The following is a 23,275-nucleotide window of genomic DNA, read 5'->3' on the forward strand; positions in this document are numbered from 1 at the left end:
GCCACGGGAGGGCAGAGAGAACCGGAGAGCTCATGCGGCACTGGGGAGGCTGAGAGCGCCCGGCGATCGGGCAGGGACAGGCAAAACATGAACTGGGAGCTCATCAGCCAAACTCAGTGTGAAATGAGACATTGCTTCTGCCCAGGGCAGGGTCCTTGCAGGGGAAAACTCTCACTGACAGCAGCCCAGCCTTCTGGAAAGGGGGAGAGCTGTGCCACACAAACCGTGCGCTGGGAGAGGCTGAGCCCCAGCGCTCCGGCATCCATCCTCGCATCCCGCATCCATCCTCCCATCCCGCAGCCATCCTCCCATCCCGCAGCCATCCCCGGCATCCCGCAGCCATCCTCCCATCCCGCATCCATCCTCCCATCCCGCAGCCATCTCCTGCATCCCGCAGCCATCCCCTCGCATCCCGCATCCATCCCCTCGCATCCCGCAGCCATCTCCTGCATCCCGCATCCATCCTCCCATCCCGCAGCCATCCTCCCATCCCACAGCCATCCTCCCATCCCACAGCCATCCTCACATCCCGCAGCCATCCTCACATCCCGCATCCATCCCCGGCATCCCGCAGCCATCCCCTCGCATCCCGCATCCATCCTCGCATCCCGCAGCCATCCCCTCGCATCCCGCACGGGGCTGGGGCAGCCGGGGCAGAGCCTGAGTGCACCTCCCGCGGCCATTAGTCGCAGATCACAGCCCTCCTCCTCCACCAGCACCAGCTATTATCAGCTATTAAGCAGGCATTTCCATACAGCTGGCTAATTTGATAATGCTGCAATTATCTTGGTTTGTTAACAAGATTAGATTGCTAATTGGTTTGATTAAGCACAGAGCTCCAGGCGTGGGGTGCCTCTCAGCTGGCCCTGCATAACCTCATGGATGCCGTGCTCAGGGCAGCAGCTCCTCTGCAGACACAAGGAAATGGCAGGGAGGGTTCATCCTCCTAAAACCTGCTGCCCAAGGCCTCCTGATCTCCCTGTGAGAGGAGCCTCTACCTGCTCTGAGACAGCTCATGTCACCACTGTCACCCAGCTGCTGGCCCAGAAAGGCAGGAGGAGGTGCTTTGGACCAGAGGATGCTCTGGGGACATCAAGTCTGTCTCAGTCCTTCTGCTTTTTGTTTTGGAGCCCTGCAAGTCAGAAATCCCAGGGGCAATGCACCAACTGTGCCTCCACCTGCAGCTGTGTCAACAAATCCTCTGCCTTTCTCTTGCCAGGCACAGGTCCCTGCCTCCTGGGCACAGCATTTCCAGCTTTCACCAGCTCTGCTGGGGAGCCTGGGGAGCTTCCAGCACTGGATCAGACTCACCTCTACCCCCTCCATGCAGCAGCACCCACCTGGGAGGGGCTGGGCAGTGCACCAGAACACACACAGGTCAGGATCACTGATTGTGGCAAGCTCCTGGCAGTGTGCATTGGCTGAAATCCTGTGATTCAGCTCTCTGGGGACGAAGGAAATTTCCCTCTTTGTCCTAGGTAGGTGCCAGCAGGACCATGGGAAAAGCAGTGAGTGTTGAGTCAGAGAGATTCCTCCCACATCACCTGTTTGCCCAGGGTCGGAGCAGCCTGGAGAGGAAGGTGTTCATTTTCTCTGCCTGGGGGCTCAGGACTCACTAATTCTCCTGGGACAGGCCCACCAGGTCTGGTGCTGGGAATGTGGACAAAGGCTGTACTCAAGGGCCCAGCTTGGAGTCAGAAATGTCCATTCATGGCACATCACAGCAGCAGCAGCACTGCAGGGCAGGCTGCTGCTCTGGCTTACTCCGTCCTCCCTCAAAGCAAAGGTTTTCAGGCCAGTCACTTTTGGCCAATTCCCAAAGGAAACATCCAACACTGCCCAGCATCCCAGGGGATGGAATCCAGGGTGTCTCCCCAGGGATCCATCAGCACCACAGAGCATCCTTGCTCCACACAAAGTCCTTTGTTCCACTCTGAAATGTGCACAGCACAGAGGGTGGAGAAGTCAAGTTTCACCCACAGCACTGCAGAACATCTTTAATATTTCCTTGGAGTCTCCCCCTGCATATGTTATGGTCTGGCTCAGAAGACTGGGTGGTTGGGGTCTGAATACAGAACAGTTTGGTGCTCAGTGGTGATGTGAGACCTTTTCAGGAGATGATTCAAACCAGCCTAATAAGAATTACTACAGCTTTGACAGCCTTTGAAAGGGGAGGGTTATTTAGCTGGCCTGGCCTAGGAGTGGGAATCTGTAGTGCCAGCAGGATCTCAGCAATCACATTAGTTCCAGAGGAAAAAATACCCTGGGCAGAGCAGATCCACTCAGCAGCAGCTCTGCCCATGGTCAGGAGCTGTGCACAGCCTTCATCATTCCTGCTGAGGAGCAGCAATATTCCAGGAGGGAAAAGGAGTCAACAGCACCCTGCTGCCCACCATAAAATAAATAGACACACACCTCTGCAGAAAAACAAACCATCCTCACAGTTAAAGGTCATACAAATTCACTCTGTGCTGCTCTGTGGGATGGTTTATACAAACTCAGCTCCTCACCTCTCCAGAGGCAGGGAGAGGGGTCTGGGCCAGAGCTGTCTCACACCAGCTGATGCTCTCCAGCATTTTCTTTCTGAAGACACAGGGCTGCTTTGTCTTACATGGCCAGGACACAGCAGTAACCTTTCCCAGTGCCCTCCCACTCTCACCAGTGAGCAGCAGCACAGTACAGCAGCTCCCACTGTGCTGGCAGGGCAGAGGGAGCCCTGGAATTGTGTAGCAGAGGGAGGCAGTGTCTGCCAGCAGGGCACATTTGGGAGCAGGGCTGGGAGCTGTCCCTTCTGCCTGGCTCTGGCACATCACCCCAGCTGTGCCCTGCCCAGCCCCTGCAGGGTGGGGAGCCCCCAGGGGATGGAGCCAGGGCTGAGGGATGCCAGAGCAGCCCTCTGTTGTGATTTCTCTCCTGCCTAAAGTGCTGCCAAAGCTCTCACAAGCTGCTTGTGACAAAGGCCTTCAGTCTGGCAGGGAACAGCTCTGCCTGCCCCAGCCAAGAGGCAGCAGAGATGTGCTGAGCTGCTTGGCTCCATCTCCCCTCCATCCCACCAGGAATCCTCAGCAGGCTGCTCTTTGCTGCAGCTGCACGAGGCTGTGCACACCCAGGAAGCCTTTCAGATGCTGGCAGGACTTCCCTGAGCAAGGCAGCCAAAAGGAAGGCAAAAAAAGGTGAGGCACTGACAGCACCCTGTAGCTGAGGGAGATCCCTACATGCCAGCAATCCTTTTCCCCATGCAGAAAGAGAGGAGGGGAGACATCTCCTTCCTCTGCAGCAAGCCACACTGCATGAAGACACATGTGAGGGCTCAGCAGTGGCACGGGCAGGGCAGCTGAGCCTCCTTGTGTCCCATGGCAGGCAGGGCAGCTGGGCTCCATCAGCCTGCCCTCTCTGTAGCCCCATCTCTCAGCAGGGCACTCCCTCCACAGCCCCTCAGGGAGGCTGATGTCTGTGTTCAGCCAAGCAGCTGGGATGTTCCACAAATAACAGCTCTGGCAAAGGCTGCTGAGGCACTCTGAGACTCACATGGAGCAGTTTGCAGGGAGGAAAGCAGCTCCCACAGATGCCAGCCCTGCTCCAGCCCCTGCTCATCACGCATCAAACTGCAGCACAGATCCCACCTTGTGGCCCACACACGGCCAGAAACTCACCATCACTCCCAAATCCACCAGCACAGGAACAAAGGTACCTGCACTTCCCTCCCAGACAGGGCAGAGAGCCCCTCCCAGCTGGAACCAGTTCCTCCCTACAGCCAAGCGCTCAGGAAGAGGAGGGTGGGTGATTTATGCTGTAGGGAAGCACAACGAGCTTCTCTGTCTCTCCCCAGCTCCAGCCACAGAGGGGAATCCATTTCCCAGCTCCTTCAGGTCCCACCAGCAGCGTTGCAAGGGGGAATTCCTGTCTCTTCAGGCCTGCCTGTGCCAAGGCACACACAGATGCTCCTTTCCCTGACACTATGTAGGTTAATAGCATGCAATGTGATGGCAAGACGCAGGGAACTGCAATGCAATGTCAATATTTAGCTTTTACACATTTGGCTAATTAGGAAGCAACCTGTGATTCCCTGAGAAGGAGGCAGGGCTGCTTCAGCCCCTCCCTCCCTCCCTTTCTGTACATTCCCCGTTCGGATGGGATCAACGTCAGCTCCCTATTTCTGGAAAAAAGAAACGGTCGCAAACGGTCTGTCCCAAAATGCTGTTCCCAGGCAGTGGATGTCAGAAACCATTATACTAAATAAAGCTTCATGAATGATTCATGAGGCTGGATTTCACATTAATCAGGGAGAGATGGGCAGAGCAGCAGAGCCTCGCAGCCCGCCCTGTCGCCTTCCTGCACAGCCAGGGGAACGGGAGGCTTTGGACCTCCAAGGCACAGATCAGAGATGTGGTGCCAATCAGAGGAGCAGCCTGGTCCCAGCATGATCAGAGCCTGACCCAGCAGAGGCTGAAAGAGGCAGCAGACTGCTGCCCAAATGCCCAAATACCTTTCTGCTTCAGGGACTGCTGTGACTGGATCGTGTTAATGAGCCCCAGGGCTGCTGCTCCGAGCATCCCGAGATGCTCCACTGCTTTCTGCAAGAGCTTGGGAATCCTGTACTGACTCCCTGGCTCTGTGCACGATGGCCTCTAAAAATAGAAAAATGCTTTCCTGAAATGTCATCAGGAGGTTCTTTCCAGGGCTCAGGGAAATGGGGCTTCTGCCTGGATGCCATGGTGCATCCCAGCGAACCAAGAGGCATCTTCTTGGGACACAAGTGCCACTTCCACTGCTCCAAGAGTTTTGGAAGAAGGTAGATGTGTTCTCTCTTGGTACCTGAATCTGCCTAAAGAGGCAAGCCCTGAACTCTGTCAGGATCAAAGAAAGAATGAGGGGTGCCCTCAACATTGCAGCTGGTGGAAGAAGGTAATGAAAGGTAGGATCCTGTGTGCATATTGCAGGAACACGTGCCTGTGTCTCCTCCAGCCAGCAAGCTCTCACCCACCTGCATCCTGCATCCTTGGTTTCTCCTCTGCTGCTTGCTCATATATTCCTGGTAAAAAACCCCTCAAAACTACAAAAATCCAGTGCCAAGCAGCCAGGATGGCTGTACAGCAGGGAAAAATCCATAGCCAGCATAGCAAACCTGGGCTCAGACATGGAGACAGCAGTGATTCTCCATGCAGCAGCAGAGGAATATCTATCAGGAGACTCAGGAGCTGTCAGACACCCTGCTCCCCCCTGCTGAGGCTCTGCAGCCTTTGAGGGCTGGCAGTGAGTCACCAGCCCTGAACCACAGAACCACAGAACCACGGCATGGCTGATCCACTGCCAAGGGCACCTGGGGGGCTTGGGGGGTCCCCTGCCAGTCTGGCCCCCCAGAGGCACCCTGCAGCCCTGGGTGTCAATGTCACCCCATCCCCAGTGCTCCAGCATCTCCAGCCCCACATCCTCCTCCTTGGACTGAGGGTTCTGCCCATGCTGGGATGATGTCTAAGGGAGGGAGAGGCAGAGATGGGATGGAGGGAGCCAGCAAGTCCCCAGCATCCTTCAGAGCCTCAAGACCTGAAGACACTCTGGCAGCAGAGCTCTCTCACCACCCCCAGCACTGCCTGAGCCTTCTGCAGAGAGCCCAAAGGACAACATCCCTGCAGAGACAGGAGAACAGACCCTTCCCTGCACCCAACATCTCCAGCTGTAGTTGTGCCTGTGGGCTCATCCCTGTCAGCACAGAGGCGGCTGGAGGCAGAGCTGGAATGGGAGCAGGGCACTCAAACCACCAGGGCACTTCCACCTGCAAAACTACCACAGTGACAATTCACCAGCAATTTGTAGTTTTGAGCCTCAGCTGTGTCATCTCAGCTGGGCAGAGACTGAAGAGCCCCAAACCCAGTGGCCACTCTCTGTCTGCAGCTCTGGTGCACAGGCAGAGCCTCAGGTTTGCTACCCCTGCATCCATCTGTGCAAGGCCCTCACCTGGGTTTGCTGTGGGATGAAATTATCCACAGGTCCAGATAAATCTCAGGGAAATCACCCTTTGATTTGCCCCCTTATTGCATGAAAAGACTGATTTCCAATTTGCCTAAATACTAATTTGTAAGACATTTCCATGTGCAGTGCAGCACAGGGGCAGGTGGGGACCTCCCTGCTCCACCCAGCCTGGCCTTGCTGGCAGGAATCAGAGGCCACCTCTGGCTCCCTCCATGGCCATGGCCTTGGCTGTGCTCAGCTATCAAAAACAAGATACAGGGCAAGTGTCCTCACTGTATGAGCCTGCAGAGAGTCAAACTTGGCTGCTCTCTTGGTTACTTGCATTATTCAACCTGCACTGTTGCAAGATTTAGTTGCAGTTAAAGTTGTCCTTCCATCTTCACCTGTCTCTCTCCTGGCAGAGAATCCAAGAAGTGAGCCCATGCTGCCTGTGCAAGCATGGCTGTGATGACTGGGTTTTGTGGCTTTTCCTGTACTGGTAAATGAAGTGTGACTGGACTGACCCTGACACCAAAGATGGATGTCAGGGAACAGAGCAAGTCCTGCCCTCAACCTCTGCTCTGACACCATGCTCCCTTCTGCCAGCATCCCTACCTGTGGCAGCTCTAGCCCTGCTGGGAATGGTCTGCAGGGGCTTGGCCCGTGGGAAGCCTTGGCCTGAGATGCTCCAGGTTAATGATGAGCCTGGGATGCTCCAGGTTAATGATGAGCCTGGGAATAGCCTTTGTTTTTGATGAAATCAGTTTTTAATGTGTCCTGGGTGCTGGAGGATGGTGAGACAACGTGGAGCAGGGATGCAGCACATGGAGATTGCAGGTTGCTGTAAGATGGAGGCAATCCATACGCTCAAGGCACGTGGGAACTCGCCAGACAGTAAATCAGTGCTCTGAAATGCCTGACCTTGCACTGCAGCATCTCCCTGCTCCCTCACCAGAGGCTCTTCATCTCTATAAAAAATAGCCACTGCATTGGTACCACTCTCCAGATTTTCTCACATTTCCTGTTAGAGTTTCAGAGTCCAAACACAAGTCAAGGTCCCCAGCAAGTTCAGTGAATGTCCATTAATCTTTCCTGGCTCAGGCACCCTGTCAGCTCAGTAAAACCCAAGTCCTGAAGAGTTCCAGGCTATCAGAAGGATGGGCTGTTGCAGGCCATGTCTGTCCCAGGCCTGCTGCAGATGGATTCCAACAAATCCCCTTTCTGCAGGGGGCTGGACATGCAGGTACATCCAAGGGCTCCAGAGACTGAATGAAGCTGGTTAATTAATTTCCAGCATGGAGCAGGCTGATATCCCCCTGTCAGCAGCATCTACAGACACCCTGTGGCTCTGGGAGGAAGATGAGGATTGTAGGGATGGAATCCCATGGAGTTTGTGTCCCCACTTTTCTCCTCCTGCTCAGAGGATGCTGCCATCACAGCTCGCTTTCTCTCCTGCCCCCCATGAACTGGCTCCAGGGAGAGGCATGGAAACTGGGACAGTTGACAGCACAAGAATGGGAACAGCCAATGGCATGGGAAGGAAAAGCCCAAGCCCCTCCAGCTGGAGCAACCCCCTCCCATAGCTCGGGGAACAAACGCACCAACGAGCACAGAAACCACCAGGAAATAACAGCATTAAGGAAAGCCCATGTATTTAGTATGAAATCTTTGCCACTGAGAAACACAAGACCAGGCTTTAGCGTCTGCCCTAATTTAGCTCTTTCCCTCTGGAAAGGACTATTTGTGAAATGCTTTGTGCTCATGTCCCTGGCATTAATCAGCCCCTGTCAGCCTCCAGCTCCGCGGATCCCCCTGCACTCGCAGGTGTGCTGCTCTATCCCACCCTCCCACGTGGCAGGTACCCAGCGGCTCCAGCCTTTCACAACAGATATCCAAGGGGCTCAAAAGTGCCTGAAGATTTTTCTTTTAATTAGAGGAGCTCTGGAGACATGCTATATTCATATGTATTTCCTGCTATTTTTTTTAATTTATTGCTATATCAGCTATTAAAAAAAAAAAAAGGCAAAAAGAAGAAAGGAAGGGAGCTGCCACAAGCTGAGCGCCTTTTGGGATGAGTCACTGCATCACTGAAATGGCTGCTGGCTTCAGACTCACCCTGCCTCTGCGATTTGCTTCCAGCCTGCAGAAGAGACCACAGCAAGAGGTTTTGCCCCTGTGCCCACATGGAGGATTTGCTGTGTGGTTATTGATATAATCCACCCTGGCCTTCAGCGGGTGGAGATTCGCCTTCCTCAACAAAGGAAGATGGGGGGAGACATGAAAGGAAGAGATGGCGAGGCATTTCCAGCTGACCTGATTTTCTGCTTGTTCCCATCTCCACATCACTGCTGGTTAGCTCAGGACTGGCAGCAGGGGCACAGGGCTGGCCTGTGCCAAAGGGAGCTGTGCTTTACCAGGGCCATCACAAACACAGCTGTGCCAAGGAACAGCCCTTACACCTCAATTCACTGGAAAACAACCTTAAAGTGGGAGTCTCCCTTTCCTGCCACAGCTTGCCAGTGTCAGTGTGAAGGCAGGCCAACAGGCTCTGGCTGGCTCGTGGCAGAGTCAGGCCTTTTGCCTCTAAATTTGTGGGGAAAAGGGAAAATTCACCTCAAGTGCCATTGATGCAGCAGCCAAGTCCCCTCTGAAGGATGCTGTGATGCCAGCACAAACCTGCATGGGGCCTCTGCAGCCTGGGACATGAAATTCTCTTCTCTGCAGTTGCTTTCAGCCAGAGCTTTGAGCTGCAGCAGGAGACATGGAGGTATCTCCTCTCCGTGTCTCTCCAGCCCCTTCCCAGGGTGATCCCTCCAGTCTGGGAGCAATAAGGACAGACCCCTCTCAACTCTTTCCCACTCATGATTAAGCTCCTCCACACGGCCCAGGGACGCTCAGCAAACCTCCTTGTACTGAGAGAGCTGATTTTGGGGGGGACAAGGCTGAGGTCTGCTCTGTAGTAGAGCATAAACAGGGCTCTGGTGCAGACACAAAGTGCCAGATGGAGTGGGCGCCCTTGCAGCGCCAGGCACAGCTCCTTCCCTGAAAAATGGCTGGATGAGAACTATTTTCAGAAGGGAAAAGAAAATTCACCCTGATCACCATATGTCAGTGACAGGCAGAGAAAACCCCACGTGGGAGCCAACCCTCCTCCTACCCTGTGGACTGCACCCCGCTGGGGCTCAGCACCCACCATCAGCCAGGCTCGCAGCTGCCTGGAGCAGACAAAGATGGGCATGTTTATCTTGCAGCTTCCAGGGATGCTCAGCCATCTCTAATTGCCATAAAAAAAAGCTTTTTGCTTTATATCACAGAACAGAGGAATTTCCCTCCGTTCTTTTTTCTTTTTTCTTTTTTTTCTCTTTTCTGAGGCCTCCCTCAAAGTCATCCCTTCCCCCTCCCTCCGCTGCCTCCTTGCCATGTAAACAAGCACAGGCACACACAGTCTGACACATCACACACACATGGAGACACGCTGATGGCCCTGCAGCGGCCAGCTCTGCCTGGCACAGGGACAGGACTGGCAGCACACGCAGGAGGCGGGCGTGCGGGCAGGGGGAAGGATGCTCGCCACCAAAAAGAGCTCTCAGTCCGCCTCGTGCAAGCCTGGAGAAGGCTGAGAGCCCTCAGGCTCCAGCCCCTCGGACCATAATCAGCAATCAGCAAGCCGATGGAAGGGACGCAGAGGGTGCTGCGAAGTCTCGCCCCGTGCGAGCCGCCCGTGTGACACAGCTGCTCTGTGCTGCCTGCCGGAGCAATGAGCCATCGCTGCGGGGACATGCAGCCCCGGCCGTCACCCTGGGAAGGTCCCTTTCCCATCCCGTCCTTCCCATCCCTCTGCTCCAGCGGCTGATTTCGGGGGCGCTTGGTGCGCTGTGTGGGGATGGCCCCGGGCGGCGGCGGCAGCTCGCTGACCTGAAACCAGCGTGTGCCATGCCCGGGGCTCGCTGCCTTCGCCCACCTCCCAGGGAGCCTTTGGAGAGACACCGAGGAGCTCGGCAAGCCAGGGCAGCGCTTCCCCGCGGGGCTGCCCCGGTGCCCCGCACACTCCCAGCTCCAAGGAGCAAGATGGAGATGGATCGCACGGAGGGCGACTGCGAGGGCAGGGGGGCATCGTGTGCCCGGCGCAGGGCGGCAGCGCTGCCCGGGCCCTGCTCGGCCTGAGCGGGCACGGCACGGCACGGCTCGGCCCTGCCGGCTGCGGGGCTCAGCGCTTCCCACCCGGGCAGCCTCGCAAAGACCTGGGGTAGCCCAGGGCCGGCTGAGACGGGCACCCCCAGCGCGGCTGGCACAGCCATCCTGTGAGCTCTCCCGCCTCCCAAGGCACTTCCAGCAGGTAAGACTTCAGGAAAGCCAGGGGTACCCTCGCCTGCTCCAGATTCCCGGCTCGGTTCCGTGTGACAGCTGTGGCGGTGGCTCGGCGGGGACACCGCCAGCCTCGCACGGAGCTGTGCCGACCTGCCAGCCGGTTTCACCAAATTCAGCTCGCTGGTCTTGTCCAGTGCGTTCTCCCCGGGCATCCTCAGCCCTGTCCCCTATACAGAGCTCGGCAGGGGCTGGCGGGAGGCAGAGGCAGCCACGAACCGGGCACCGGCGGTCTGGAACCGGGCACTGGGAACGGGGAATCGGGAGCCGCGCTCTCCCCGCCTGCTCCCGCGCCGCGGCGCCGGCGGGCGGGCGGGCGGAGGGCGGCACCGGGAAGGGCGGCGGGCGGGACCCCCGGCCCCGCGGAGCTCCCGCCGCCGCCGCCGGCCCCGCAGGGCTCGGGCTCCGCGCCGGGCGCGCTCGCTGCGGCGGGGGCGGCGCCGAGGCAGGTGAGCGGCGGCGCGGGGCCGGGCTCGCCAGCGGGGTGCTGCGGGCTCCGCCAGCGCGGGAACCGCGGCACCGGCACCCGGGGCGGGCGGGGACGAGGGCAGCGGCATCCCGGGGCGGGGTGGGGACCCGCGGCATCGGCATCCCTGGGAGCGGCAGGCACCGGCATCCCGGGGACCCGCGGCGCTGGCATCCCGGGGTGCGGCGAGGACCTTAAGATCGGTAACACAGGGACCGGGGCACCGGCAACCCGGGTACCCGGGGTACCAGAACCCGCGGGCATTGCCGGGTTCAGCAGCCTGGGGTGCGTCGGGGACTCGGGGCATCGGCAACCCGGGGTGAGAGGGCAACCGGAGCAGAGGCATGCAGGGATGAGCGGGGAAGCGAGGTACCGGCATCCCGGGGTAAGCGGGGAGCCGCCGTGCCGGCATCCACGCCCCGGGATGCTGCTGGGTGCCGGGGCTCAGGGACCCTCCTCCCCGTCCCTCTGCGGGCGGGTGTAGGGGAGTCCCTCGCCCCGGAGCCTGCCTTCCCCGGGGGCTGCATTCCCCCTCCCCGGGGAACGGAGCACGGAGGTCCCTCTGGAGAGCTGTGCACGCTCAGCGTGAGACCTGGGAGTGGAGGCTGGCACAGCGCTGGGCTGTTGGTAATCACCCTCTCCTGCACCCGAGGCGAGCAGGGAGTCCCCCGTCAGCTCCATCTCCAGCCCTGAGCATCTTGGTGGCCTCTCAGCATCCAGCAGCCGCTTGTGCTCTGCCTGCAGGGAGCAGCCAGTAGTGGGAATCCCCCTTCCATTCTCCCCTCTGCCTGCCTGGCAAATCCCCACACCGCCCAAGGCAGGGCTGGGACCTGAGCATCTTCAAGCCGATGAGCACAGAGACGCTCAGCAATGGGGATGGGGCTCTGCAGGGGCAATTTTGGATGACCAGAAAGCAGATGTCTCCCCAGTCCTGTCCCAGCATATGGGGACAGCACCCTGCAGGAACTGGGATGCCACCCAGCCCCACGGGCCCCCTCAGCTACTCAGCAGGGGACTCCCAGTCCTACCCCAGTCTCATGGATATCTTGCACAGGATCTCCTCAGTGGTCTGCAGCCAGCACCCCTGCACACCTGGGACATGCACGGTCACAAGCCCCGGGTGACAGGGCATTTAGGGTAGGCTACAGGCAAAGGATAAGAGGTTCCTCCTCCTCTACGCATTTCTAATGGCTCCTTTGAGACAAGCCACACGACTCCCTGCTGGGAAGCCTCGCTGAGCTGTAAGTACAGGGTTTTTTATTTGGACTGTTAATCTAAATCCATTGTACCTGGTTGGAAAAGACCCTGTGTGCAATGCTCCCTGCACTTGCTGCATCCTCACTTGAATGTCTATTAGCACCTTCTTTCCCACTCCCCTGAGTTCCCTTTGCCAGGTAGAATAAATATACATTACTTCCATTTGAAAGCCTTTGAGAAAAAAAATATGTTGTCAAGGGAAACTCTTCTAGCATTTCTTATAGACATGCTTGATCTGTTTTATATTTTATTTTTACTGTCATAAATGCATATACCAGGGATTTTATTCTCCACAAGATAGATATTAATTTGAACGCCCAACACCCAGCTCACACTGGCTTGTGTAATTCTGACGGTTGTCTCAAAATAGCTTACAATATATTTCAACATCTATCAGAAAGAGACTGGCTTGATCCGTTCCCTTTTTCCAATCATTCATGGAAATTTTGGGTCAACTAAAGGAAAATTTTGCAAATTCACTTTCTCCCAGACAGACACATTTGTATTCACTGTCCGTTGTGCTTTTAAATAAAAATCACCCAAGCTTCCTAAGTGAGCTTTTGTTTCCCAGCTGATTCCCCTGCAAATGTGAGTGGGGTGCAAGCTTTGATGGTCCAACAGGGGAGATCACACTGGGTCCCAGTTCAAAGCCCAGTTCTGTTCTAAAGCTGAGCTTAGCTGCTTGTGGAACAAATAGGCAAGAGAGTTATAAAACTATTAATTGCTGCTTTAGATTCCTAGATGAAAGCTGTATGTGGGCAGAAATAATTTGGTCTATTCATAAGTGAACATCATAAAGGAACATCTCTGGCAGTTCGTGACCCTTCTCCTCAGTCTGCTTCCAGTGCAGGAGGGATGGAGGGATTTCCCTGGGCTACAAACCTTGCAGGTCCTGACACCCACCTTTTAATTTTGAGCTGGGAGAGAGGTAGGAGCCATCCCCTTCTGGCTGTCAGGGTTTGGCACGTCTCACCCAGAGCCACAGCTGTGCACTGGGGATGGTCCTGCTGAGCTGGAGGAATGCTTCAGGCTTGTCCTGCCATCCTGGGCTGTCCTGTGCCCCAGCCCAGCCCCCAAGCCACCTTGCCTTTGGTTTTAGTGGCCTCACCTTTCAGAGAGGCTGCTCTATAGGAAGGGTGCAGAGAGAGTCTGAGGTTGGTTTTGGGATCAGCTGGATCCCACAGATGCACCTCCAGGTTCCCCAATCTGTGTGTGTGTGCTTATAGCCTGAATGCATGAGCATCCTTCTGGAAGGAACCTGGATTAGTCATCCCTACCCCACAGATGGGCTGTGTGATGTCTTCTCTGGAAAAGCCAATCTGACACTGAAATTCCAATTTATCCCTGAAAGAAGGGTTTACACCCCTTCTTCTCCCTTGCTTTTGGCTTAAGCATTAAAAATGGATCCTTCTCCTTCTTCCCTCCCGTTTGAAAGGCGAGACATGGAGTCCATTAAGCTCTGAGGTTTATCACCAGCTGGTTGCCTCCTCCAGACGTGGTGTGATGGAAGTGCTGGTTGTGGTGCAAAGCTGTGTCTTTAAGGAGCCCCGGGCTGGGAGATGCAGTGGAGTTCACAGATGCTTTTGCCAGGCTGTTTCACACAAATCTGGCATTTCCTGCACCCACAGCCATGCTCAGCTTAAAAAACACCTCCAGGGCTCAACCGTGGCTCCATTACCTGTTCCTCTGCAGCTCTGCTCTACCCTACAGATTTAGAGGTGACCGTGTCCCCCAGGTCCCTCCCAGTCTGACAGACCTTTCACACCGAGGTTCTCAGACTGGAAAGCAAGCAGAGCCCTGGTGTTTGCCCCATAAACCCGGTGAGATGGCTGCTGAGGAAGAACTCACGGGACTCCCCTGGGTGTTGTGACCTAGCTCATGTCCCTGACCTCGGTGTGGGACCAGGCTGTTCTCTGTAGGGTCTGCTGGCACCTCAGCATCACTGCAGGGGCTGCAGTCTTTTTTCCCTCAGCTCCTGCTGCCTGTTTGTGCCCTCTGTCCCTGCGGCCCCTAAAAGCTTGGAAAATTCTGTGGGTGACATAAGACAGGAAAAAATGTAATTCCTCCACCAAGAGAGCAAAGCAGTGTCCCTCAAACCCCACCACTCTGTGCCAGGAGCAGGGAGATCCTGTGAGTACAGGGCTGCTCCATGTGTCCCCTGGTTGTTTTGATGAATAAGGCAGGTGGAAAAATCTGATTTCAAGGTGGTGCATAAAGATCACGATGCTTTTTATTTGCCTTTTTGCTCTAAATTTCTGAGCAAGACAGGTAAATGCATCTGCATCTGGGAATGCTCCTCTTTCTTTGATGCTTTAACGGTTTCTCATTAGAAAATAGAATTTCTGCCGCGCAAAAAAGCCCAGCTCCCTGAAACTTATAAATCCCTAAAATGCAATAGAAATCAAAATGCTGGGTTTTTATTTCCCCATCGACATACAGATTTTATTCAGTCATCAGTGATTCTGAATCATGTTTTTGCTATGTTTCAACATAATCAAAATAATCTTAATATTTTACATGGCAGGACACACAAGAGGAAACAAAACAGGCAGATGAATTGTTTTGACACTTCTTCCTCTCAAATTCTCCCTAAAATTGACACCTTCTGTGACAATACTTTGATTTTGGCAAAACTGCCTGTGCTGCTGGAAAGATTGCACCATCTAAGGACTTTTTGACCAGGTCTAATTAGTAGCGTGGGTAGTGGGGCTACAAAGCACTTTGGCAGAATCACAGCAGTGGTGATTTGACAAGATCTAATTTTTCCTCTGGGAGACTCTTTGGGGAATAAATCTTCTCTTCAGTAACTAATTACCTGTTTGAAGAAGGAGAGCCCCATGGATGAGGTACTGGAGGTGAATTAAACTGCCTTCCTTAGGCCATTAACAACCTGCAAAGGGAGAAATTTTACCAGGTAAAAAAGCAAGGAAAAGTTTCACATGGAAAAATCATTGGCTTTTCTTTTTTTTAGTTTCCATACCACAGGAGAACAGCAGTCTAAAGCTGTTTTTCTCCCCTTCTCTCTCCTTGGTCCTCACTTCTCAAAATGCAAACATCCCTCCTCATTCCCCAGGGTGCTTCTGCTCCCCCACATCCAGGAGCAGCCCTCCAGCCCCGCTGTCTCATCCACAGGTGGAACCCGCTCCTGCTCTGCTGATCATGGTCAACAAGACCTTAAACTACTGGGGTCCCAGTTTTGAGGAGGACGTTATCAACATCAACGTGGGCGGTCTGCGGCGGCGGCTCAGCTCCAGCGCGCTCTCCAAGTTCCCCGACACGCGCCTGGGCCGGCTGCTCTCCTGCGACTCGGAGGAGTCCATCCTGCAGCTCTGCGATGACTACGACGTGAGTGCCAGGGAGTTCTACTTCGACAGAAACCCCGGCTTCTTCCTCTACGTCCTCCATTTCTACCAGACGGGCAAGCTGCACGTCATGGAGGAGCTGTGCGTCTTCTCCTTCTGCCAGGAGATCGAGTACTGGGGCATCAACGAGTTCTTCCTGGACTCCTGCTGCAGCTACCGCTACCACGAGCGCAAGCTGGAGAGCCGGCACCACAACTGGGACGAGGAGAGCGAGGTGAGCAGCGTGGACACGTCCCCTGATGAGATCTCTGACATCAACCACGACCTGCTGCGCTACAGCACCCTGCGCTGCGGCAACCTGCGCAAGCGCCTCTGGCTCACCATGGAGAACCCCGGCTACTCCATCCCCAGCAAGCTCTTCAGCTTCGTGTCCATCAGCGTGGTGCTGGTGTCCATAGCTACCATGTGCATCCACAGCATGCCCGAGTACCAGGAGGTGGATGAGAATGGCAACGTGCTCGATGAACCCATCCTGCACAAGCTGGAGTATTTCTGCATCTCCTGGTTCACCTTCGAAGTGTCCTCCCGCCTCCTGCTCTCACCCAACCCCAGGAAGTTCTTCAAGCACCCACTGAACCTGATTGACATTGTGTCAGTGTTGCCCTTCTACTTCACCCTCCTGGTGGACGTGACCATGGGCAGTGACTCAGAGCTGGGCAACCTGGGCAAGGTGGTGCAGGTGTTTCGGCTCATGAGGATATTCCGGGTGCTGAAGCTGGCTCGGCACTCCACCGGACTCAGGTCACTGGGGGCCACCTTGAAGGTAAACTGGCTCTCTATCTCCTTACCTACTCCTTTAGACTAGTGCCTAGTAGGGCTGAGAGTGACCTGCTGAGCAGGTAGCAGGCCAGCCAGCAGCTGCTGGGTCTGCCAGCACCAGTGTGAGTGGCTCAGGGCTGCTCCTGTCCCCATTCTGGAAAATGGGGAACCCTCCTAAGGGCATGCTGCCAGCTGACCAGAGGCCAGTGCCCAACCCCTGGTGTCTGCCCTTTTAGGGAAACAGAAATCCTGCTCCAGCTGAGTTGATACTTGAATGCTTCAGGATACAGTGAGGTTGGGACTGGCACAAAGCAGCAATAGAAAAGCAACGGTGAGTTGTATGGCATGGGACAACCAGCCCTAGGAAGGGGCTCAGCAGAGCCTGGGTTTCCAGCAGTTGCCCCTCAGTGTGATAGAAAAATTGGCAAGCAGGGCTGGGGGAAGCTGGTCCCAGGACCATGTGGTCCTCAGGAGGAAGGTCTGGAGGAAATGCTGAGCAAGTGGAGGACCAGGATTCAGGTGTACCTAGATGTAGCATCCCTGCAGGTCTGGTGAGAGGGTCCACATCTCCCATAACATGCCCCAAGGCTGTATTTCTCCAGATCCCCACCCACAGCACCCCTGGTGTCTTTAGACACACCAAGGGCAACTTGAAATCTGTCCTGCAATCCTCACTATCCTGGTGCTGCAGCCAGACCTCCATCACTGCAGCTCAGCGGTGAAGCAGGAGAGCTTCCATACCCAGTGTGGTTCTGCTCACCCCCACCATCTCTCCCCTCCATCCTTCTCCTGCTGAAGGCCATGTTCCTGAATCTGGGGAGAAGGAAACTCACCTCCTGTGCTTACACAGAAAATCCAGCCTGGTGCAGAGGCCAATTAAACTCAGCCTTTAATTGTCCCTGGTTCTTGGTGATTGCATCAACAGGAATCCTAAAGCTGATCCTTGAGCCTGCTCAGAGTGACACATGCTCCCAATGCCCTTCCACGCATGGAGCTGGTGCTGGGCATGGGGGGATGATCACCAGGACAAACATTGCCTCTTCTTGGGTCAATTGCACAAATATCCCTGGGCTTTACCCCCTTCAAATGACTAGTGTGCCACACGAATGGCCAAGGAAGCAATCTTTGTAACAGAGCCTGAAATTCAACCAAAGGGCCACTCCCCTCCCACTCAGTGCCTGGCATGGGAGGGAGCTGCAGCTCCTGGTGCTGCTCCCTCTGAAGGGCCATGTCAGGGATGAGTAGCTGGGGACACCCTGTTTTTGCTGCTGCAGCAGTGACAGGGCTGGCATGGGCTGTACTGGCCTTGGCTGCTGGGGTTGGACCTGTTCCCATGGCTGAGTCACGGAGGAAAGCAACCATTGAGTGTGAATGGGGGTGAGGATGGGCAGCAGGAAAGGTCTTCTGCCAGCTTCTGCTCTGACGCAGGATCAGCCCTGCCCAGAATTAATCTTGCAGAGCCCACAGAGCATCAAAATATTCCTGACATCCTCAAAAACTGCTGAGAACAGGGTCCAGCAGTGGGTGGGTTGCTTGAAATGAAGATGCCTGAAGTCCTACCTGCATCACACTTGCTTCTGAACACTCACCTTGAAAGGGCACTGACAAGTGACAGACCCAGGTAAAACTGCTGGTGAAATTCAAGTAAACTTGCACAGGTGGAAAGGGCTCCCTAAGTCCTGCTGGTGCTCCATCCAAGCATGAACACCACCTTTCAGCAGAGCAGGCACTGATGGACTCATGTGCACATTACTAAGCAGTAAAGGAGGTCTGGGGAGCCAGCAGCATCGTGGCTCCGGCCTCTGACGAGCGGCTGATTCAGCCAGTGACGTGCTGGAAAGTGCCCCTTCCTGGGGACTCCGCAGCCAGCTCTGAATGGGGATGAGCAAAGACACAAATCTGATGCAGCAGCTTGGCATTGTGATTTAGTGGGCACATAAATTACAACGTCTTGTTAATCATAATTTACTTCCTATTGCGAGAGCAGAGAGCAGGAGCAGAGCAGTGGAGGCTGTTAACAGCCAGGAAGGGGGAGCGATGGCTCTGGCAAGCTGAGTGATTGTTCCCCTGCCACCAGAGTGCTAGCTGAGGGAATTCTGCCATTTGTGCCCTGTAAACCCTGAACAGCCCTCAGACTGCTTGGGGCCTGATCCACAGCGTGTTTAATTTGAGGAGAGGCTTCCTACACGTCTCTGCTCTTCCTCCCCACCATGCCCGACATCCTTTATCACTACTGCAGCTCTGTGGGTGTGGGTTTGGACCCCTCTCCCACTGGCTGTTGATAGATGTTGGTCCCTGGGTAATTACAGCACATACAGGGATCTTCAGGAGTTGTTGTCTGTCCCCTCAGGGGCATTAATACATAAAGAGGTTGGAACTCTGCACATCCCGTGTCACCCTGCTGTCACTACCATGGGCCATCTTTGCTGGGTTTCCATGCTCCTATTTCTAGCAAGACTCAAAGTGGGCTCTTCCATTCCAATTCTTCTGCTGTGCTGGAGAAAAGATGTGCATTTGGCAGGAACCTGGAGAGACTGCTGCTTGGAGGGCTTTTTGCTGGAGTCTTTTATTACCTAGCATTGCCTCCCCCAAGGCTGGCTGCTTGCTAAGCCTGCAACCCACCCAAACCCTGGTTAAAACTGCATCCCACCCAAACCCTATCCAAGCCTGCATCCCACCCTGACCCTTGGCTAAACCTGCATTCCATCTGACCCCTGGCTAAGCCTGCATCCCGCTCAAACCATGGCTAAAACTGCATCCCAGCCAAACCCCAGCTGCAGCTGCCTTCCCCCTCAATCAGTGAGCAAACCAGAAGTTTTGCAGATAAAGGGCTGCAAATAGATGGCAGCCAGTGCCTGAGGATCAGCTGGGAGGTTTCTGGAGCCTTCCTTGTGCTGCAAACCCTGACCCTATGTGTAAATTGAAGCAGCAGGAGCTATGGAGCTGCCTGACTTCCCCTTTGCCTTCCCCCTCCAACACATCCCAGGGCCAGAAGTGATACTCTTTAAAAATGCATGAGGTTATTTGGTGCTGCTGGTCCCCAGCTGGGATGTACAGACCCGCTGTTAACTTCCAGCCAGGAGCAGGTCATTCTTGGCCAAGTGATACACCCTTGGCTCTGAGCTGTTTGTCCTCTCATGGAGCTCCCCTGGCACTGCTGTAGGTGAGTGAGGAGAAAGGGAGGAGAAGGAGGAGGAAGGGGAGGAAGAGGAGGTTATTTGGTATTACTGGCATTATCTGAGCAGCTTTTGCCAGCTGTCTAAGCAAAGTCTCCTTATTCCCTGCCATGAATCCACCTCCTTTTAAGTCTCATCCTAACCACAGAAGCCTTTTCCCACATCTGCTGCTGTTTGCTTTGTTCAAATGTTGTTTCCTTTAGCCGTTATGTGGTCTCTGATAAAGCATTCTCTGCTTGTTAGGAGACTGGGAAAAAATCCCTATAATCAGAGCTCTGCTTTCCTTTTCCCAAAAGATGAAGAGCAAGCTGGCAGGTCAGTGGGCAGAAACATCCAAAAAATTCACTTATGGCAGTCAAGAGGTGATTGCACAAAGCCATGCTGGGAGGATGGTGGTGGCAGCCTGTCCCCTGGCAGTCCCTTCCTGGCATGACTTGCTGCCTGGTCCTCCAGCTGCCCACTGCCTGTTCCCCCTGGGCTCCTGGCACAGGTTTATACTTTGTTCAAATGTTAGGAATATAAAAAGAAAGATCACAGCACAAATGTTTTAGGTTGAAACCAGAGAAATGATGTCTTCTTCAAGGAGCATTGCATACCACTGCCATCAGGGTTGGGTGTCCCAGGGCTCTATTCCCACCAAGGCTCCCAGATCCCTTGGGCTGTACCTCATCAAGCTGGGGCTTGCAGCACCCTGCAGGATGGGTGCTAAGACCAGCCATGCTGACACTGGATGGGTCCCTGGTCTGCCCTGATGACCAGGGATGTTTGGTTTGGCGTCAGCTCTGATGTGATGTTTCTATGTGTGTGTAACAAAGGGTTTCATGAATGCTGTGGCTCAGTGGTGTGGGGGTACAGGAGGGACCCCTGGGGCTCAGGGGTCCCCAGGGAGCTTGGGATGAGACCTGGGTAAGAGCTGAGCTGAGCCTGCAGCAGAGACCACGTCCTCTCTGTGAGCAGTGCCAGCGACTCAGGAAGGTACAAATTGCTTCTTTTAGTGGCTGCTATTAGGTGGTTTCTGGGGACCTGCCAAGATAAAAGGAAAATGTGCTAAATATTGTTAGCTGAGATCAGGCCAGAGTGAGTGCTGGAGGCAGGGGAGCAGCTTCTGCTGGGGATCCCTGGCTGGGGAGCCCAGATCTGTCTTCCCTCCCAGCACTCACAGGCTGGTGGAGTGCAGAGAGGCAGCTGTGGGTGCCAGGAACGATTCCCGGCTGCACCACTTGCTCCAGGTGTGAGTCACTCCTGCCCCACCCCAGCGCACCCCTGGAGCAGGACATCCCACAGCAGAGGTGGATGGAAGCCCTGGGATCCCTGTGGAGGAGTGCAGGGAGGCTGTGTTTGCACTGTGGGATCCCTGTGTCCTGATCAGTGCCCCTCGCTCACCAAGGGCTCTGCTTTGCCTTCCAGCACAGCTACAGAGAGGTGGGGATCCTGCTGCTCTACCTGGCTGTGGGCGTCTCTGTCTTCTCTGGCGTGGCCTACACTGCAGAGAAGGAGGAGGACGTCGGCTTCGACACCATCCCGGCGTGCTGGTGGTGGGGCACGGTCAGCATGACCACTGTGGGCTACGGGGACGTGGTGCCCGTCACCGTGGCGGGCAAGCTGGCGGCCTCGGGCTGCATCCTGGGGGGCATCCTGGTGGTGGCACTGCCCATCACCATCATCTTCAACAAGTTCTCCCACTTCTACCGCAAGCAGAAGGCGCTGGAGGCGGCCGTGAGGAACAGCGGCAAGAAGGAGCCCGAGGAGGGCGGCAGCACCTCCAGCCATGACCGCGACTCCGAGGCCCTGAGCGAGACCTCCCTGGACAGAGCCAGCCCCGACCGACGTGGCCTGACCCCCGGGGCCCACCCCAGCCCCTGAGCCCTTGCTCTGCAGCCCTGGGGCACCTGGGACCTGCTGGGACCCACCTGGGGCATTTGAAACCTGCTGGGACCCACCTGGGGCATGTGGGACTTGCTCATGGTGAGCACCAGGACACAGCAGAGGAGCCATGGCTGGCATCACCCTGTGAAGGACAGGAGGGGTTGGAGGCGATGCCCAGGGGGTGCTGGCTGCTTCCAGACCCTGTGCCTGCCTGGATGTGTCTCAGCCTTCACCTTGCTCATCCGTGGCTGCAAAGGGAGGTTGTGGTGCTGGATATACCCCTGCCAGAAAGGGAGGCAGAAAATAAGAAATACAAGTGACCCCTGATCAGGCACTGCCCCAGGTGTATGGAGGGGGATTTTCCTCTGCCCTAATGTTTTGTGTTGTCCAGGATGAGGTTAAATAGCTCAAGGATGAGGCAGCCCTCACCAGGCTGGCAGCCCTTAGAGATCCTGTGCCATGTCATCTCCAGCCCCAGCCTTGTCCCACCCCCAGCAGGAAACAGGCTCAAAAGGCTCAACTGCCCCTCCAGCCATAAAGGAAAGGGAATGAGCCTGTATGGGAGGAGAGGGAGTGTCCAGCTCAGGGTGAGCCCCATGGGAGTGGGGTGGACTGAACCCCACCTTCTTTCCATTGCTGGGATTTATCTGCTCTCCTGCACTGTCACTGTCAGCACCCGCAGGGATGTGGGGCTGTGCTGGGAGCGTGGCACAGCTGGGAGCACTGCCCACACATGGGGCAGGGACACTGCCCACACACCTGGGGATGGCCAGGATGGCAGAAGGAACACTGAACTCTGAGGCAGCAGCAGTCAAAGGGGTCAAAGCTGGGGGAGCTGAGGAGCCAATCCCAGTGGGGCTGTCCCCCAAACCCTGGTCTCCCTCACCACAGCTCCTAGCCTGGCTTTGTCCTGCCTCTTCCCTCCCTGTCTCGGGGCCAGGAGGGCTGTAAGGAGGGGGTCACACTGCCCCAGGTGTCCTCACAGGGAGCTGAGCCCCCCAAGTGCTGCTGCACTCACCTTCCCCCTGCAGGGAGAGAGCTGGGGCAGAGGGGACCTTGCGCTGCTTTTGTCACCACAGCCCTGAGTCCCTCACAGCCAGGCAGGGAGGTCAGCCTGGAACACAAACCCCTTCCTGCCTGGACCACAGCCCACCTGAGCACTTTCAGGGCACAGCATTAATTCCCTACAGAGCTTTTCCTCACCCTCCCACCCTGTTCTCTGTTTGGAAATGGTGCAGCTCTGTTGCCCACAGAGGAGTGCACCCAGCAATGCCTGTTTTGAGCAGGAGAAATGTGCATCCCACAATCCCAAACCACCTCAAACACACTTTAAAGGCTGCAGGATGACCCCACGTACCTGGACCATGGCTTTGCTGCTGCTTTCCTGGCTGGGTTTAAGCACAGCTGTATTTGCTGGTGCTGGCTCTGCCTGTAGCAATCTGCTGGTCACAGGCAAGGAAAGCCAACACTGGTGCAGGTCCAGCTTTTCCAAGCCCAGTGGGACTCAGGGAGGCTCCCCAAGGAGTGGTGGTGTGGGATGGGAGGGTGCTCACGCTTCTGGCATCATCAAGTCTTCCAGTACCAACTCCATGGTCCTCTCTGTGCTTATTCCTGCTGGGAGCTGGGACTGGAGAGCAGCACCCTCTGCTCCAACCAGCTCCTGCTGCACTGTTACTTGAATACAGGAAGGAGTTTCCCCTTCTCAACATAAATATTCCAGTAGCAAAATGTATTCAAATGTGAAGAGCAAATTATATCTATTAATGAAAAAGCATTATGCAAATAATTAGAAGCATGTAAATTAATTTTCTATCTATGCATGGGATGCATACTGTATATTTTATTAAAGACCTCAATGACCTGCTGTGGATGCTGGTTTCTGTTTTTGTGGCAGCTGGATGTGCTCGTGCAGCCCACGGGCTGAGCCAGGGCTGGGTCAGGGTGAGCAGGAGCAGCCAGTGCTGCAGGTCCCTGTCAGCCAGCTCCAGCCCCACCTTGGAGCCCAGCAGAGCTCCCACCTCAGCCCTGCTCTGGATGGTGGGAGCTGTGGGATGCTGTGGGATGCTGTGGGATGC

At 55.6% G+C, this 23,275-nt stretch overlaps 1 protein-coding gene across 7 annotated transcripts; it reads left to right on the forward strand.

The window, feature by feature from the left end:
- Positions 1-9,392: 9,392 nt before the first annotated feature.
- Positions 9,393-23,064, forward strand: KCNS1 (potassium voltage-gated channel modifier subfamily S member 1). 7 transcript variants are annotated; one of them, XM_036395730.2, is made up of 3 exons: positions 9,393-10,285; positions 15,111-16,162; positions 20,742-23,064. In XM_036395730.2, exons 2-3 carry the CDS (start codon positions 15,197-15,199, stop codon positions 21,195-21,197), a joined length of 1,422 nt encoding a protein of 473 aa, XP_036251623.1. In that variant the 5' UTR covers positions 9,393-10,285; positions 15,111-15,196; the 3' UTR covers positions 21,198-23,064. The 7 variants fall into 7 exon arrangements, with proteins under 7 accessions (XP_036251623.1, XP_036251622.1, XP_036251624.1 ...); XM_036395729.2 differs by having other exon boundaries at positions 9,394-10,285; positions 15,170-16,162; XM_036395731.2 differs by lacking the exon at positions 9,393-10,285 and adding an exon at positions 10,693-10,763 and having other exon boundaries at positions 15,170-16,162.
- Positions 23,065-23,275: the final 211 nt, after the last annotated feature.

The sequence above is a fragment of the Molothrus ater genome, chromosome 17 (assembly GCF_012460135.2).
Source record: "Molothrus ater isolate BHLD 08-10-18 breed brown headed cowbird chromosome 17, BPBGC_Mater_1.1, whole genome shotgun sequence".
Lineage (NCBI taxonomy): Eukaryota > Metazoa > Chordata > Aves > Passeriformes > Icteridae > Molothrus > Molothrus ater.